This window comes from Lepidochelys kempii, chromosome 5, assembly GCF_965140285.1.
Source record: "Lepidochelys kempii isolate rLepKem1 chromosome 5, rLepKem1.hap1, whole genome shotgun sequence".
NCBI classification, from domain to species: Eukaryota; Metazoa; Chordata; order Testudines; family Cheloniidae; genus Lepidochelys; species Lepidochelys kempii.
In genome coordinates this window covers 135483688-135498989 of record NC_136384.1, presented here as the reverse complement: position 1 = coordinate 135498989, position 15302 = coordinate 135483688, and the positions used below count along the sequence as shown (strand labels likewise).

The following is a 15302-nucleotide window of genomic DNA, read 5'->3' as shown; positions in this document are numbered from 1 at the left end:
ACTAACACGGCTACCACTCTGAAACCTGTCACCATACAAGGCACTGCATTTAGCCCTATGAAGTGGAAATCCATCAACTTCCATCAGTGGTAGCCACAGCAGTCTGTATCAGCAAAGACAATGAGGAGTCCTTATGGCACCTTAGAGATTAACAAATTTATTTGGGCATAAGCTTTTGTGGCTTAAAACCCACTTCATCAGATGCATGGAGTCGAAAATGCAGAGGCAGGTATAAATACACAGCACATGAAAAGATGGGAGTTGCCTTACTATGTGGGGGAGTGGGGGGTCAGTGCTAAGGAGCCAATTCAATTAAGGTGGAAGTGTGCTTTTTTCAACAGTTTACAAGGAGGGAAATTCATTTTTGTAGTGCTAATGAGGCCAATGTAATCATGGTAGCCCATTTCAAACAGTTGACAAGAAGCTGTGAGTATTAGCAGGGAGAAATTAGTTTTTGTAGTGACCCATCCACTCCCAGTCTCTATTCAAGCCTAAGTTAATTGTATCCAGTTTGCAAATTAATTCCAGTTCTGCAGTTTCTCCTTGGAGTCTGTTTTTTGAAGTTTTTTTGTTGAAGAGTTGCCACTTAAGTCTGTTATTGAGTATCCAGGGAGATTGAAATGTTCTACTTGTTTTTGAATGTTATAATTCTTGATATCAGATTTGTGTCCATTTATTCTTTTCCATAGAGACTGTCTGGTTTGGCCAATGTACATGGCAGAGGGGCGTTGCTGGCACATGATGGCATAGATCACATCGGTAGATGTGTGTGGCTGATGTGGTTAGGTCCTATGATGGTGTCCCTTGAATAGATATGCAGACAGCGTTGGCAGCGGGGTCTGTTGCAGGGGTTGACTTCAAGGAGAAGCTGCAGAAGTGGAATTAATTTGCAAACTGGACACCATCAAGTTAGGCCTGAATAAAGACTGGGAGTGGCTGGGTCACTACAAAAAGTAATTTTCCCTCTGTTGATATGCACCCCTTCTTGTCAACTGTTGGGAAAGGAGGACGTTCACCTTGATTGAATTGGCCTCGTTAGCCTTGACCCCCCCCCCCCCCCCGTAAGGCAACCCCCATCTTTTCATGTACTGTCCTATTTATACCCGCCTCCTGCATTTTCCACTCCAGGCATCTGATGAAGGGGGTTTTAGCCCTGGAAAGCTTATGCCCCAATAGATCTGTCAGCCTCCAAGGGCTTGGCCGCACTTGCCACTTGGAGCCCTCTGGCCCAGCCCCGGGCGCCCTAAGGGCGGAGGAGTCCCCGCGGCCCCCCCGCCAACCCCCCGCCACCAGAGGCGCAAGGCTTGCGGCGCCCCGGGCTCTCCTCCGCGGCGGCCTCCGCGGGCGGGTTCACCTCCGGGCGCTCTCCCTCGGCCGGCCTGGCCAGGCCCCGGGCCTGCTCGCTGCGGCGGGGCGCGGGGCGCGGGAGGGGCCCGCCCCGGCGGAGCAAAATGGAGCTGGCGGCGAAGCCCCGCCCCTCGCTTGCCACGCCCCCTCCCCTGGCGGCTCACGGCGCGCTCCGCCGGTCACGTGAGGGAGTCCGTTGGTCACCTTTTCCTCGTTTAACAGTTGCGGGTGGCGGGTTTTTGGTGGGGGAGGGGTTGAATTTCCCGTCGCCGGCCGTGATTGGCTGACTCCCTCACTCTGCGCATGCGCAATGAGGAGACCTCCGGCCGGGCGCACATTTCACGGCGCGGACTGCGTCTGTCTCTTGCGCATGCGCGCTGCTCGCAGAGCGCGGGGGAGCGCGCTCCACCGCTCTGCCCCCGGCCTTTGTTTTGCGCATGCGTGCTGAGCAGTGAGTGAGTCGCTCCTGGCCCACCCACGGAAGTGGGTATGCGCGTGGCCGGAAGTGGCGCTTGTTGTTCTGTCTGGTGGGAGCTGAGGGGAGCGTGGGCGGTCCAAGATGTCGATAGAAATCGAGTCCTCGGAGTGAGCGCGGGGAGGGGCGTGAGCCCGGGGGCATTGGGTTGGGGGGTGGCCCGGCCCCGTTCCCGGGGGTTCCTGAGGTGGGGGGTGGCCCCGGCCCCGTTCGTTCCTGGGGTGGCCTCGGCCCCGTTCCCGTGGGTTCCCGGGTTGGGGGGTGGCCCGGCCCCGTTCCCGGGGGTTCCTGAGGTGGGGGGTGGCCCCGGCCCCGTTCCCGGGGGTTCCTGAGGTGGGGGGTGGCCACGGCCCCGTTCGTTCCTGGGTTGGGGGGGAGGGGTGTCCCCGGCCCCGTTCCCGGGGGTTCCTGGGTTGGGGGGGAGGGGTGTCCCCGGCCCCGTTCCCGGGGGTTCCTGGGTTGGGGGGGGAGGGGTGTCCCCGGCCCCGTTCCCGGGGGTTCCTGGGTTGGGGGGGGAGGGGTGTCCCCGGCCCCGTTCCCGGGGGGTCCCGGGTTGGGGGGTGTCCCGGCCCCGTTCGTTCCTGGGGTGTCCCCGGCCCCGTTCCCGGGGGTTCCTGGGTTGGGGGGGAGGGGTGTCCCCGGCCCCGTTCCCGGGGGTTCCTGGGTTGGGGGGGGAGGGGTGTCCCCGGCCCCGTTCCCGGGGGGTCCCGGGTTGGGGGGTGTCCCGGCCCCGTTCGTTCCTGGGGTGGCCCCGGCCCCGTTCCCGGGGGGTCCCGGGTTGGGGGGTGTCCCGGCCCCGTTCGTTCCTGGGTTGGGGGGAGGGGTGGCCCCGGCCCCGTTCCCGGGTTGGGGGGGGTGACCTCAGCCCCTTTCCCGGGTAGGGGGTGTGGTTCTGGTCCCGTTCCTGGAAGGTATCGGGTTGGGGGTGACCCTGGGGCTGCTCCTTGAGGGAGGTTTGATCCTGACCCTTGAGTGTCTCTGTGCCTCCGTCCCCCTCGCAGCGTGATCCGGCTCATTATGCAGTACCTGAAGGAGAACAGCCTTCACCGTGCACTGGCCACCCTCCAGGAGGAGACCACTGTGTCCCTCAACACTGTGGACAGCATTGAGAGCTTCGTGGCTGATATCAACAGTGGGCACTGGGACACAGTGTTGCAGGCCATACAGTCTCTCAAGCTGCCGGACAAGACCCTGATCGACCTATATGAACAGGTGGACGTGTCAGCAATACAGTACCAGCCACGCACCCCACTGTGCATTTATGAACACCAATCTGCTGCCATTAACCACAAGATCAAAGCTATCAGAATGTCACAAGGGAAAATCATGAGTTGGTTTTGGGTTTCCTGGGTCAGAATGCGTGCTCTGCACCATTGGATGAGTGCCACTAAGGGAAAAACTAGCGTTGTGGGGAAGAAACAAATTGCACATCTAATTGTCAAGATCTTTCTTCCCCCTGTGATGCACTGCTCAAATCTTAAAAACTTCGGTTTGTAGAATTACTTTATAGATAGGAAATTCAGCTTTGGATGCATGTCAAATACATACCTTCAGCATCAATAGTGAACAAATGATCCTTGAAGGTTGAGGTGGAAAATATTTCTTGCATCTATGTATAAAATCATATCTCCATTTTTAACCACAAATTTCTTCAAAGCAAGGATAAATAGTGTGTGAAGAGTTTATTCTTTAGATCATATTCACACTTTGCATTTGTAAATACTGTCCCATTGTTTAACTGTTAACGTAAGAGTTGTATTTTATCTTGTGGATGCTAACATGCATCCGATGAAGTGAGCTGTAGCTCACGAAAGCTTATGCTCAAATAAATTGGTTAGTCTCTAAGGTGCCACAAGTCCTCCTTTTCTTTTTGTGGATACAGACTAACACGGCTGCTACTCTGAAACCTGTCATGTTTCTATGTTACTCTAGGTTGTTCTTGAATTAATAGAACTCCGTGAGCTGGGTGCTGCTAGATCCCTCCTGAGGCAAACTGACCCTATGATCATGTTAAAACAGACTCAGCCAGAGAGATACATTCACCTTGAGAATCTCCTGGCCAGGTCCTACTTTGACCCTCGTGAGGTAAGTTGTATTTGTGGAATTTTTAAAAAAAAGTTGTAGTTATATGACTTGGAGAATTTGTAATTAGCGTAACTCTTTTTTGCACGGCACACTTATTAATGAAAAGCTTACTCTGTTTAGTATTTTTTTTCCCTTCTTGGTTTTTCTGTGTAAGTCATCCCCATCTCTCAAATTCTGTGTTTGTACTTTCAGTATGTCGTTTTTATTTTGTTACGATACTGCAGTTTTTAATGTTTTTTGTGATTTTTATTAAGCACTTCATGAATACATCCTTTTTAAGATTCACAAGTGGTTAAAACACTGGACTGAGACTCAGACAATCATGGTCCAGTTTTCATTTCTGCCACAGACTTCAGGTGTGATCTTGGGCAAGTCACCTAAGTCGTCTGTGTCTCATTTTCCCATCTTTAAAATGTTGGAAACAATAATTGTCCACTCCTGTAGATCTGAAAATGCTTTGTACATTAAAAAAAATTATAAAATTGCCAGGTATTGTCTTTTATATATTTGATTTAGACTGGGTTTGTTTAAATCTAAATTTAATCCCTTTATTCAGGTGTGTTTTGCATCTAGAATTTTTTTTAGCCACACAAAATGCTTTTGTCTTCTTTTTGATTCGCTTCGCTCCTTGGTCCCTCAAACACTTGTAGTTGTATCTTATTTTTAATCAAAGTGACAGAGATCTGTGACAAAATTCTTGCAGGAAATGATAATTTCACATGTATCTTCTTCCTAGGCATACCCAGATGGCAGCAGCAAAGAGAAACGGAGAGCTGCTATTGCACAAGCTTTAGCTGGAGAAGTCAGTGTAGTACCTCCATCGCGTCTTATGGCATTGTTGGGGCAGGTAATTTTTGAAGAAAATATATTTACTAACTATACCAATTTGTTTCTAGACTTTTAATGTATGAGACTGAAATTTGGGTGGCCTGGTACTAAGCTTTGCCATAGTAGAACCACATTAATCTCACACTTTATAAATAGCACATGCAAATAAGTCTCTTCCTTCCTGGCATCAAGGATTTAATAGCTATAGTAAGAGGTCATGTTCCTAAAATTGCTGTTTGTGGTTTATGGGTTTTTTTTGTTGTTGTTAGTTTTGTTTTTTTATAGAATAGGTTATGGGTATTAATAGATGATAATAAATAAAGCTAAAATAAACTATTTAAATAAGTTATATTTCATGAGATTTTGTCCCTGCTTTTTAAATTGATTACTCCTTTCAAAACTCAGTCACTTGCAATGGACTTCCTGGTGAGTGTGAACTAATAAAGTACTACTTTAACTTTTTTCATTGCTTAAACTTTATTTAAAGTAAATTAAAGAAAGTAAAGTAAAGAAAGAGATCTTGGAGTCATTGTAAATAGGTCTCTGAAAATACCCACTCAATGTGCAGCAGCAGTCAATAAAGCTAACAGAATGTTAGGCATCATTAGGAAAGGGATAGATAATAAGACAGAAAATATCACAATGGCTCTATATAAATCCATAGTACACCCACATCTTGAATACTGTGTGCAGATCTGGTCACCCCATCTCAAAAAGGTATATTGGAAATGGAAAAGGTACAGAGAAGGGCAAAAAAGTGATGAGGGGTATGGAACAGTTTCTGTAAGAAGAGAGATTAATAAAACTGGGACTTTTCAGCTTGGAAAAGAGACAATTAAGGGGATATGATAGAAGCCTATAAAATCTTAACTGTTGTGGAGAACGCGAATAAGGAAATGTTGTTTACTTCTTCACATAACACAAGAACTAGGGGTCACCCAATGAAATTAATAGGCAGCAGGTTTAAAACAAACAAAAGGAAGTACAGTAACTCTTCACTCAACGTCGTCCTGGTTAACGTTTTTTCATTGTTACGTTGCTGATCAGTTAGAGAATGTGCTCATTTAAAGTTGTGCCAGTGCTCCCTTATACTGTTTGGCAGCTGCCCGCTTTGTTCAGTGCGTGAAGAAAGAGCAGCCTTTTGGAGCTAGCTGGTGGGCGCTTGGAACCAGGGTGGATCGGCAGTCCCCCCCATCAGCTCCCCTAAGTTCCCTGTGTGGTAGCTGCCCAGCAAGTTGTCCCTGGGCACTTCAGATATCCTTCCTCCCACTGCTGTGTGCTGCTCCCAGGAGCCTCCTGCTTGCTGTGCAGGGGGTAGGAGGGAAGAGGGGTGCTGATGTCAGTGTCCCCCTACCCCTGCTCCTGTACCCCATCTCCATAGAGCGGGACAGGACAGGGGTCAGGACAGAGGGAGGTTGCTGGCAGCAGCTGCTGTCTCAACTTGCTGATCTACTTAAAAAGGCAGTGTACTCAGTGGAGTCAGCGCACTTAAAGGGGCAATGCACGTCTCTTTCTCTCACACACGGTGTGTGTGTCTGTCTCACTCTCTCACACACCCTGGCACTTTGGAAAGTGGAGGCAGTGGTGCGCTTCAGTGGCATAGCAGGGTTTCATCATCATGTTCAGTTTCCACAAAGAATGTTTACAGCCACTGCCATGCTGTTTCCTCCCTCCATTCCTGCTGCCTTGTAGAGCATGAGGCTACATTAGCAACAATGTGTTAACCCTTGAGGGCTCAGCCGAGTGCTAGTTCATCATTTAGCAGTAAGGCCTTCCCTGGGAAATATCCCACCCTCTGACTTCACCACCTCAACCAAACTTCACAAGCATCATTGCTTTAAATTGTTTGTTTAAAACTTATAGTTAGTGTGTGTGTGTGTGTGTGTAGTCTTTTGTCTGGAGAGAAAAATTTCCCTGGAGTTAATTCTTAAAGAGGAAATTGGATTCGCTTAACTTCATTTTGCTTAAAGTAGCATTTTTCAGGAACATAACTACAACGTTAAGTGAGGAGTTCTAGTACTACTTCACACAATACTCAGTCAACCTGTGAAACTCCTTGCCAGAGGATGTTGTGAAACCCAAAACTATGACAGGGTTCAAAAAAGAACTAGATAAGTTCATGGAGGATTGGTCCACCAATGGCTACAAGCCAGGGTGGTCATGGATGCAACACCCTGCTCTGAGTATCCCTAGCCTTTGTTTGCCAGAAGCTGGGAGTGGATTACAGGGGATGGATCACCCTCAATGATTGCCTGTTCTGTTCATTCCCTCTGAAGCACCTGGCATTCGCCACTATTGGAAGACAGGATACTGGGGACCATTAATCAGACCCATGTGGGTATTTTTATGTTCTCATGTATATTGATTTGAAATAAGTATTATGTCCTGTGTTGGGAAAATTATTATTCTACTGTAGTGGCTGTGTATGTCAAAATAAAGTAAATTTTATTTTTCTATCTGTTCATAAAAGGACTATCAAAGCTCCTTTACTTTTATATGTAAATAGATCTCTGCCAGCTCTTTCAGAACTAACTACTAACTGTGTACAACTTCATATTTATCTCATCCTTTGTAATTAAATTACTGAAAGGAAAACAATTAGGGAGGGCCTGCAGCTCTTCTCTCTTGCTAGGAACACTTGGAAATAACAAAGATATGCTCAAACCTTTGCATTGGTTTCCAGAGTTCTGGCAACAGCATTGCTTTGAGTAACTGATCTGAAAAATCTTAGAGTGGCCACTCAGTTCAAAAGTTAGAAGTGCAAAGTTTATTGAAGGTTTCTAGGAAATGCTTGCTATACTAAGGAATTTGGTGTAACGCAGCCCCTCCTGAGAGGATTACACTGACTGAGCTTACTTCATGAAAAGGATCTCTAAATATAATCATTTTGGCTTCTCATAAGGCACTGAAATGGCAACAGCACCAGGGACTGCTTCCTCCAGGGATGACAATTGATTTGTTCAGAGGTAAAGCAGCCGTGAAAGATGTAGAAGAAGAAAAGTTCCCCACGCAGCTGAGCAGACATATTAAGGTAGAATTCTACTAACTTTTTTCTGTATAATGCTTGGTAGTACTTGCTATAGTTACCTTAAGCCAAGACTTTCATTTTAACTCCCGATCTTCATGTGCTCATAGCTTTTTGAAAATTTAGCCTTTTTACTTAAATTTTTCCATGCCTCGTCTTGGCCCAGAAGTACATCTTTGGAAGGTTTGAATGAAAACTCCGGTTAAGGGTGGAGGAATGCTAATTACATTTCAGGTGGTTTTGAGTTGTGAATTTTAAATGCTGTTGTGTTCTGGTTGATTAAGGATCTCATTATCTACAGGAAAAAACGGATTCTTAAAAATTTGGTTTTGTGCATGCATGTTAGTAACTTCCATTAGTCATGGGAACTTTGATTCTAAGTGTGGCACTAAGTTGTTGTTATAACTAATATTTTTTGTATTTTGTGCTTTCAGCCACAACAACAAAAAGCTTTTCATATAGTTTTCAATATAGAAACAGATTCTGCTCTGAAATTTCTGTGCTCCTGCAAAGCTTGACTTACAGCAGACAGCTGTTCTGTTGTGGAGTTTCCAGGGTTTATAGGTGAACTCCATAAGCCTAGTAGTTCCAGTTCATGCTCAGTAGCTCTGCCAGTTTTCTCTGCAAGCTGCCTGTTCTGATAATAAATAGAAAATATGGTTTACAGGGGTTTCTGTGTCAATGACCTGGACATGAGCAGTCAGGTCTAGTGGTTGGAGCAGGAATCGATACCCAGAAATTGCAACCGAGGGTCAGAGCCAAGGGTCAGAAGTCAGGAATCTTGAGCTGAGGATCAGAGCCAGGTTACCTGGAGTGAGGCAGGAGCAGGATTAGGAATAAGCAGGTGCAGGAGCTATTGCAGCCCTGGGCAAATGCTTGGAGCAGCTGGTGAACTGCTGCCGTGCTTAAGAGCCATTCTGCTGGCTTTGGCTACACCACCTGGTTGGTAGGAAATCAGGCAGCCTAGTATAGGCAAGCTGCACTCGTTAGGTTACCTGGAAACTGGCTCTGCTGCTTGCTTGTGTTGGTCTATTTCCACCAGCACTAAATTCACTTCTTTGTAATTGCTAGGGTGAATCAAAATTTTCATCAAACTTTTTTGACAAAAACTGCATTTCCAATCATGATTATTGTTGTGGAAAAAAATAATTTTGGTTCAAATTTTGCATTAAGACAAATTTTGAAATGAAAAATGTTGTTACACTTCAGTGGAGGAGGAAAAACTTTCTTGATTTTGTACTTCCCTACCCCCTGTTTTCTAGTATGGGGGTTGGAGGGGAAGTGAAAAGTGGCTTTTTCTCTCTGAATTTTTTTCATGTAGCAAATAGCATTTCAAACAAAACAATTTTTATTTCTTTTGATTTTTTTCAGCTGTATTAATTATGTTTGCTAAATAGACATTGTAAAGGTGTCAATTGACATCACGATCGCAAAAATTAATGAAAACTAACCTGACTACTTTTGAAAGCAGAGACTGGCTGGCATGGAAGTAAAGCAGCTGCACAAATAATTCTTGATCAAAAAGGAGTTGGCTTGTTTGGTTTGTTTTTTTATTTAAAAGTAGGTAGCCCAGTACAGCTGGCAGCTGTTCTCCACCACTAAGTTAAAATAAATTAACCTTAAACCCTGGAATATATCATGTACTGGCACCAAAGAGTTAACTTGATTTAAAATGAAACTGATCTCATATTAAAATTCTATTTTTATTTCATTTGAAAACAGTTTGGCCAGAAGTCACATGTGGAATGTGCTAGGTTTTCTCCAGATGGTCAGTATTTGGTAACAGGCTCTGTGGATGGATTCATTGAAGTGTGGAATTTCACTACTGGAAAGATCAGGAAGGTAAAGTAGTTCTGGATTCATTTGACTGGGAAGTGGATTGATTGGTGGTTAGAGAGTGCATTTTTCAACTCTGAAACCAGGTTTCAAATCCAGCTGAATCTAACTAAAATGAGTTTGGAGGGGAAGGCTAGTCCCGGGTGCTGGCCTGGGAGGTACCAGATACAGGTTCAGTTCTGTGCTCTGCCATAGACACCCTGTGTGACCTTGGACAAGTCACTTAATCTCTCTGTGCCTTAGTTCCCCATCTGCAAAATGAGAATAAAAGCACTGCCATAATTCACAGAGGTATTTGAGGATGAGAATATTAAATTGTGAAGTGCTCAGATACTGTGGTAAAGGGGGCCATATAACGTACCTTTAATAGACATATAGAAATAATTACACCTCTACCCCGATATAACGCAGGTTTGCATACAACGCGGTAAAGCTCCGACACGCTGCTCTGAGCAGCGTGTTAAGGGTGGCGTGCTGTGCCGGGGCTGAGGAGTTGGATAAAGGGTAGAGGGTCTCGAGGGCTGTCAGGGGCTCTTCCCCCCCCCCCCCCAGTCTGGGAGGCAGGAGCTGTGGGGAGGTGGGGGCACTTTTGGGGACCCTGCAGTCCCAGAGTGGCCTGGGGGATTAGTGGGGGGCCGGGAGAAGCCCGCTCTGTTTCCTTCGCCCCGGCCCCAGTCTTGTCGCTCAGGGGAGAGGGCTTGGGGGAAGGGATTCCCCCCTCACTCACTGGCAGCAGCGGAAGCGGAGCAGCCCGGCCCCAGCCCATTCCACTCTGCCAGCTCCCAGCTGCGGCGCTCCACTTCCTGCTGCAGGTCAGTGCGGGACCTTTCCCCAACTCCACCCCCAAGAGACACACCTGGGGCCAGGGCAAGGAAAGTAGAGCGCACTGGGGGACATCCTTTCCCCAACCTCCCTGTGCTTACCAGCGGCAGGAAGCAGAGCGCCGTGACTGGGATGTGGTGGAGTGGAGCGGGCTGGGGCTGCATTCCTCCGTTTCCTGCTGCTGCTGGTGAGAGTCTGTCAGGGGGCGAGGGGTGATTAGGGACGGGGGTCTCTGGAGGGGGCCGTCAAGGGGTGGGGGGGAAGGCAAAGCAAGTTTGATATAACGCAGTGAGATTTTTTTTGTCTCCCAAGGACCGCGTCATATCGGGGTAGAGGTGTATTGCAACACCATTACATGGTTTCTTGTAGTTAGCGGACTCATCTGGAGAAATACTTGGGGTTGAGCTGGTAAGGAGACTAACCAGTTGCCAGAATGATCAGTCCTGTAGGCTGGTGCCATTGATTGAACAGAGCTGAGCATGTAAGGTGGGAAACTGAGGCATGAGTCCACCCAATTCTTGCTTTTATTTATGAATTTTAAAAAAGAATTATTGTCGCTTAGTTTCTGGTCATATACATATGACATAATAAAACAGATAAGATGGAACAGATAGGGGTCCAAGTTATCAAGTTCTGGGGTGCCAGGAAGCTTTTCTTCCCTTCTGAGTTTCTGGACTTGGGCCCTTGTTCATTTGGCTTTTGGTACCTTCCCATAATACATATACATTAGCTTTCATCCAATCAACATTAAGATAATGCTTATATAACCTATACAATACACATGCGCAGGCTTCAATTTATCTAATGTTTGCTGTCCCCTTTTTTTTCGTGTCTTCATGTCACCTTACCCCTGTTTTTCCCAAAATAGGGACTTTTCAGCATTACGTTTTGTATATTGTACCGATTAACTTTCTCTTATGTACGTCCTCCAATGTGATACATTCCATAAACAGAACATCACCTTTGTCTTGTCAGCTGTAAGCCTCATTTAAGCAAATCTACATAAGAGAGAAATTGGAAGACAACACTCTTGTCAAGTAAAGACTAGGTGAAAGCCTTAGTATAAGTATTACCCTGGCCTATCCAAACTCATTCACCTTTCATAGTGTAATGTTAATAATTTATTATTAATACAGTATAGCCCTTTTTTGCCATTTAGCTATTTTTCATCTTTGGATATCATAGTTTACAACATGTATCATCCTAAATTATTCATTAACATAACCTTTATTTTTGTTATTTGAGTAGGATAGCTATGGAGAACAACATGCCCTACTATCAGAATATTCTTATCTTTTTCAAACTTGGATTACCAGGGGACTTTGAGCAAAAAGTTTAGCACCACACTTGTAAATCATTAAAAAGTCTTGTCAGTAATTTTGCCTGTTTCATTTTGAGGTGCTTTATTCAGTGTAGGGTCTAAGTTTGTGTTTGGTCCTCAATATTCCTCCCTCCGACATTCTTGGAAATACAGTATTTTCAAGGGTGTCACTTATTTTACATGATGGGCTAGAGTGCACATTGCAATGCATGGGTTTTTTTGTCTTTTTTTGCCAATCTTTAATATATGCTGTATTTTATAACAAATTATAAGCAATGAGATACCTATTAACACTTGCATCTGAAGAAGTGGGTTTTTGACCCACGAAAGCTTATGTCCAGATAAATCTGTTTAGTCTTTAAGGTGCCACCAGACTCCACATTGTTTTTGTGGCTACAGACTAACACGGCTACCCCCTGATACTTATTAACACTTCTGTACATAACAATATTTTAAAACTAAATGCTACAGCTGGGTGGTACCCACATGTTAGTTTGATCCCATCATCTGATTGGTTTTAATGTTTGTTTTATGTGATTATTTGCTGTATTTAATTTTTTTGTATATGAACTAAATGCTTTGTATTTTGCGGTGATGAAGAATTTAGATATATATTTAATTTAGCAATGGGTACTGTAAAGCTAGGAAGCAGCCTCAGGACCAAAGCTTGGTTGACTTGTTATTACTACTGGTTCAACAAATTTGGGTATAGGTATTATTTTGACTGATTCAATCATAGTTTTGAATTTAGAAGTAAAACATCTGTTGGACTGATTCATTGGGGATTCTTTCCCTCCATAACTGTATTTTAGCTATTATGTGACAACACAGTATTCTCCATTTCCCACATATGTGGCACAGGTTTGTTGTTCAAATTGCAGGTGCCAGATGGAATGTGGCTGGTTCAATGTTCATGAACATAATATGCCACTTACTGTTGTGAGTTGAATTCTTCCATGAATCGATGGCAATTAGCTATTGCTGTTTAGTTTTAGTTCTCTTTTATCCTCCATTGCTGTGACTGACAGATGTTCTTGCTGTTTCATTTAGGATCTGAAATACCAAGCACAAGATAACTTTATGATGATGGATGATGCAGTTCTATGCATGTGTTTCAGTAGAGACACAGAAATGTTAGCAACTGGAGCACAAGATGGGAAGATCAAGGTATGAATTTTAGGACATAGAAACTGTTAGGAAGTACAGAAAGATTAGGCTAAATCAAATGTACACATTGTACCCTTTAAATTTGAGGAGTGTGAGGTGGAAGAGAGTCTGATGCTCAGTTCCTATTGTTAATTTCCCCATGCACTGGAAACGGATTTCTTGCTATAATTTCATACTCTCCAGTCTTAAAGGTGGCCTACGAAGACACTTTTTAATACACTTTTTTGGATTATAGTATTGTGCCTGTCTTGAGAAAGGAATTGATTTTAGACTCGGGATTGTGGGTTTCATGCCCTTTGATCTTGTTACACAAGGCTGCTAAATATATAATTATACAAGCTAATGGTCTGTAAAGATCCACTTGTCTTGCTAGTTTGGGAAATTTTTCAAATGATATCCTCTAGAAAAGGAGATGAGTATGCATGTTCAATAACTACTGTCCTTTAGACTTGCATAAGGCATTTAGTATGTGCAGTGCATTCTATATGGTAGCCTCAGATATGAACAAGTGCAATGTCTCTATTTGTGTATCTAACACTCTGGTTTTGAGATGCTCCCACTGTGACCCTCTAGAACAGTGGTTCTCAATCTGACACCTCTGGGGAGTTGCCATCTGGAGGGGTGCAAGCTCACTCCTGGAAGACTTATCGTGTTTCAGGGCAGCTGCACCTCTGTTCGCTCTCTAAGGGCACCCACTATCAGGGTTCTGGCTCCCCAGCTGTCACTCTTTTGGGTGGAGCTCTGTCTCTCACTCCTTCCTGAGCGGGGTATTTCCAGGCTGCACAGCTCCCTGTCTACACTGAATTTTCCAGCAAGTCAGACTGACTAAGCAGGCCTACTTTTCTTTCTCCTCATAGGCTGTAATGGTGTGATTGCCCACAATTATAAAGTACCACACAGTTCTTCCTAAGCAAGCACACTTATTCCGAAGGTGAAAGTATTACAGGGAAAACCTACTAAAACAGTAAAAGTCACCACAACTCCAACAAGGTCTCTGGTAGGAGTAGTCCTTCACTACCCACCAAGGGGTTTTACTGTGGTTACCAGTTCATAACTGTCTTGGCTCAGAACAAGCACCCCCATGAATAAATCAGCCCATACTTTTATGGCTAGGGTGTTGGATCGAGAGATTCTGGGAGCAGGTAATCAGTAGCCAATGGAAAAGGCTGAGGTTTTGCATAACTGGGTTGGAGGGGTACATCTGCATTCATCTCCTCTTAGAGATTTCCTAGGAAACCCACTTAACCAAAAGTTCATTCGTATCTGGCACATTCTTTAAACAAGTCCTTTGAAGCTAATACCACTTCCCAGTGTTTACATTACTCATGTCTGCCCACAGAGAGTTTCCATACAATCCCACAATAATACATGAACATCTGCAAAAGGCTAATGTAGTGCCCATCTTTAAAAAAGGGAAGGAGGAGGATCCGGGGAACTACAGGCCAGTCAGCCTCACCTCAGTCCTTGGAAAAATCATGGAGCAGGTCCTCAAGGAATCAATTTTGAAGCACTTAGAGGAGAGGAAAGTGACCAGGAAGAGTCAGCATGGATTCACCAAGGGCAAGTCATGCTTGACTAACCTAATTGCCTTCTATGACGAGATAAGTGGCTCTGTGAATGAGGGGAAAACAGTGGACGTGTTATTCCTTGACTTCAGCAAAACTTTTGATACAGTCTCCCACAGTATTCTTGCCAGCAAGTTAAAGAAGTATGGGCTGGATGAATGGACTATAAGGCGGATAGAAAGCTGACTAGATCGTCGGGCTCAACGGGTAGTGATCAATGACTCTATGTCTAGTTGGCAGCCGGTATCAAGCGGCGTGCCCCAAGGTCGGTCCTGGGGCCGGTTTGTTCAATATCTTCATTAATGATCTGGAGGATGGCGTGGATTGCACCCTCAGCAAGTTTGAAGACGACACTAAAGTGGGAGGAGTGGTAGATACGCTGGATGGTAGGGATAGGATACAGAGGGACCTAGACAAATTAGAGGATTGGGCCAAAAGAAATCTGATGAGGTTCAACAAGGACAAGTGCAGAGTCCTGCACATAGGATGGAAGAATCCCATGCGTTACTAGGGACTGAGTGGCTAGGCAGTAGTTCTGCAGAAAAGGACCAAGGGGTTACAGTGGATGAGAAGCTGGATATGAGTCAACAGTGTGCCCTTGTTGCCAAGAAGGCTAACGGCATTTTGGGCTGTATAAGTAGGAGCATTGCCAGCAGATCAAGGGACGTGATCATTCCCCTCTATTTGACATTGGTGAGGCCTCATCTGGAGTACTGTGTCCAGTTTTGGGCCTCACGCTACAAGGAGGATGTGGAAAAATTGGAAAGCATCCAGCAGAGGGCAACAAAAATGATTAGGGGGCTGGAGCACATGACTTATGAGGAAAGGCTG

At 45.3% G+C, this 15302-nt stretch overlaps 1 protein-coding gene across 2 annotated transcripts in view; it reads left to right on the top strand.

Moving 5' to 3' along the window:
• The first annotated feature begins 1824 nt into the window (after positions 1-1824).
• SMU1 (SMU1 DNA replication regulator and spliceosomal factor) overlaps positions 1825-15302 on the top strand; it is a 29143-nt gene continuing 15665 nt past the window's right edge. For both annotated transcript variants that reach the window (XM_073346028.2, XM_073346027.2), the window contains exons 1-7: positions 1825-1932; positions 2824-3034; positions 3755-3907; positions 4644-4754; positions 7638-7766; positions 9483-9602; positions 12790-12906. In XM_073346028.2, coding sequence (XP_073202129.1) covers positions 1907-1932; positions 2824-3034; positions 3755-3907; positions 4644-4754; positions 7638-7766; positions 9483-9602; positions 12790-12906 — 867 coding nt within the window. In that variant the 5' untranslated portion in view covers positions 1825-1906. The remainder of the gene's footprint in view (positions 1933-2823; positions 3035-3754; positions 3908-4643; positions 4755-7637; positions 7767-9482; positions 9603-12789; positions 12907-15302) is intronic.